This window comes from Sphaerulina musiva (genome assembly GCF_000320565.1).
Source record: "Sphaerulina musiva SO2202 unplaced genomic scaffold SEPMUscaffold_37, whole genome shotgun sequence".
Classification (NCBI taxonomy): Eukaryota; Fungi; Ascomycota; class Dothideomycetes; order Mycosphaerellales; family Mycosphaerellaceae; genus Sphaerulina; species Sphaerulina musiva.
This window is the reverse complement of record NW_016017419.1, coordinates 1,388-3,793: the sequence shown is the minus strand read 5'-3', so window position 1 is coordinate 3,793 and position 2,406 is coordinate 1,388. Positions and strand designations below refer to the sequence as shown.

General features: G+C 48.4%; 1 protein-coding gene across 1 annotated transcript; it reads left to right on the top strand.

Moving 5' to 3' along the window:
- Nucleotides 1-1,500: 1,500 nt before the first annotated feature.
- On the top strand, nt 1,501-1,965 carry SEPMUDRAFT_55223 (uncharacterized protein; the record flags this gene model as incomplete). The annotated part of the gene is made up of 2 exons (XM_016909349.1): nt 1,501-1,664; nt 1,800-1,965. Coding segments are annotated over 2 exons (330 nt in total), but the record flags the coding sequence as incomplete, so codon positions are not given.
- Nucleotides 1,966-2,406: the final 441 nt, after the last annotated feature.

The following is a 2,406-nucleotide window of genomic DNA, read 5'->3' as shown; positions in this document are numbered from 1 at the left end:
AGAGGCCTTTCTACTCCTACTACTGCGAGAAGATGAACTATGCCTAGCATCTTCGGGAATCGAGAAGGTACTTACGAAGGACTCTATATTCGCAACTTTGTTAGAGGGTTCGAGATTTCAGACTCGGAGGACTAGGAGCCTCGCCTGTTTCAAGAAGACGAAGAGGGATAGAAGAAAGGGTAGGAGGGTTGGTAGTAAGAATCAGACTATCTGATAGGTTGGCTCGCAGCCGGAAGTAGGCCTGCGAATTCTATTCGCTCAACCCCTGTAGGGTAGCGTACTAGGATTCTGAAATTCCTACTTTCCCTCCTTTCAATTCCTACGTTCCCTCTCCTCTATCCTCTCGTAACGGATTTACGACGTCGGAGTCTGAAATACTATGTTTTCGTCTTCCTTTGCTTCCTCTCCAGGAGTCGGAAGCTCCCGATTCGAATCCTCCTCGCAGCTAGGAAGCTCTTCTACTACCCCTACACGATCGAGCGCTCGCTTACGCCAACGATATGGTTCCGCGACGAACCTCCTACCGAGCCCAATACTAGGGGACCGCCGATATAGAACAGAGGTTCGCAAGCGTCGTACAAGACGGCCGACTATAGTGGAAGAAGATCTAGATTCCTCTCTAGTACTCCCCGTTGAGCCGGACTATATCGGGGAGTAGGATATTAAGGCCAACTGCTGGCTATAGAGGTTCAAGTATAAGGAGAACTTTGAGAAGTGGTACGAGGTACGCTAGTGGAACTATACTGGGAAGCGGCTCAAAAAGCGGAACGGTCGTGCTATGTTTGATCGGTCCCTAGTCACCTAGAGGAGTAAGTCTCGGACATCTTAGGTATAGGATTTCCTAGAGGAGGGAATGCTTCAAGAAGATGCGACACCTAAAGTCGTATGTAGGTGCTGTGACGCTGTACTAAAACATCCTGCACTGAATACCGGTACAACGTCTGTCGAGAAGCATCTGGACTCCTCGAACTGCTAGGAGAAACAAGATGAGCGAGGGTTTACGAAGGAGATGTTTGCAACCGCAAAGCATCGACAAGTAAGTACTGACTACCGACGACCAGACCTACCGACCATGCCTGCCGACTATGCCTACCGACCATGTCTGCCGACCACGTCTAAGTGACTATACTGAAACTTTATCTCTAGACTGTGAGCAATCCGCGATGGACGAGGGACCTAGGCTATACACCGGACGATTTCCCGCGCTTATCCTTCGAGATGATTATCGACAATAGTCTGCCATTCCAGTTCTTTGAACGACCGTTAGTAAAACAGACTTATATAGCCCTACTCCCGGGACAGGTCGAGACAATTCAGTTCAAATCCGCCTCGACATACCGTAGGATGCTCGGTACCAAGGTTCAAGAGTCTGCTGAATCCCTTAAGACCCGTCTTACTGGTAGATTCAAGATGGCTATCGCGTGTAATGGCTGGCAATCCAGAGGTATGAAAACCTCATTCCTCACTATCCGGGTCTACTGGATTGACGACTACTAGGTCTGGCACGAAGGGATGCTTAGCTTTCTATATATTACTAGCCGTCATACTGGTGATTACCTTGCGGAGATACTATTCGAAATCTTACAAGAGTTCGAGATTGAGTACCGATTGACTGCAATTACGTACGACAATGCCTCGAACAATAAGACCCTATACAATGCGATGTAAGACTACTTGCTTTACTCTTCCTACTTCCTTCTAATATTCTATAGTGTTTCAGCGATTGATACTTGTCAAGAGAGGTACGGTATAACGGCTGGGAGGCTAGCAACGAGCTTAGAGGAAGGTACGGAGAGCAGTCCCGACTCGGAGATAGGAGAGGATAAGGAGGAGGCAATCGCGGAGTATAATCGAGCTAGCCGTCCCGAGCGATTTCCCTGCTTTGCACATACTGCCCAGCTTCCCTTAAAGGCCTTTTTCGACCGCCTAGGGCTCTGTCCGACTAACGACCTTTCCGAATACTAGGATCACGAGAAAGATCGGCAGATATTACAGAGGAGGAGAAAACAGAGTAAGCAGATCAGCCGCCCTTAAGCTAATAGTATGCCTTACCTCCTTCTGAAGGTAAGATCAGTCTCTGCGGCCTATCGCCTGTTAACCTTCCTATTTTCAAAGTGTAGTCGGCTCTCGTGGTCGGCAATTATAGTCGGCACTCGAGATTCCCTTCGCTGATTTCGATCCCTAGATCCGGAAACTTTGCGTCTTTATCAACTCGAGCTCTTAAAGGTTCGAGCAGTTTATCGACCTGCAGAAAGAGATGCTTCAAAAGAAGGAGCCATTTGCAAAGCACCGTCGGTGGAATGGCGTTCAAGATCGGATCCTAAGGGTCGTTCAAGACGTGAAGACAAGGTGGTCCTCAACAACGTTAATGCTCGATCGCTTCAGCAGACTGCAAAGAGTTATCGA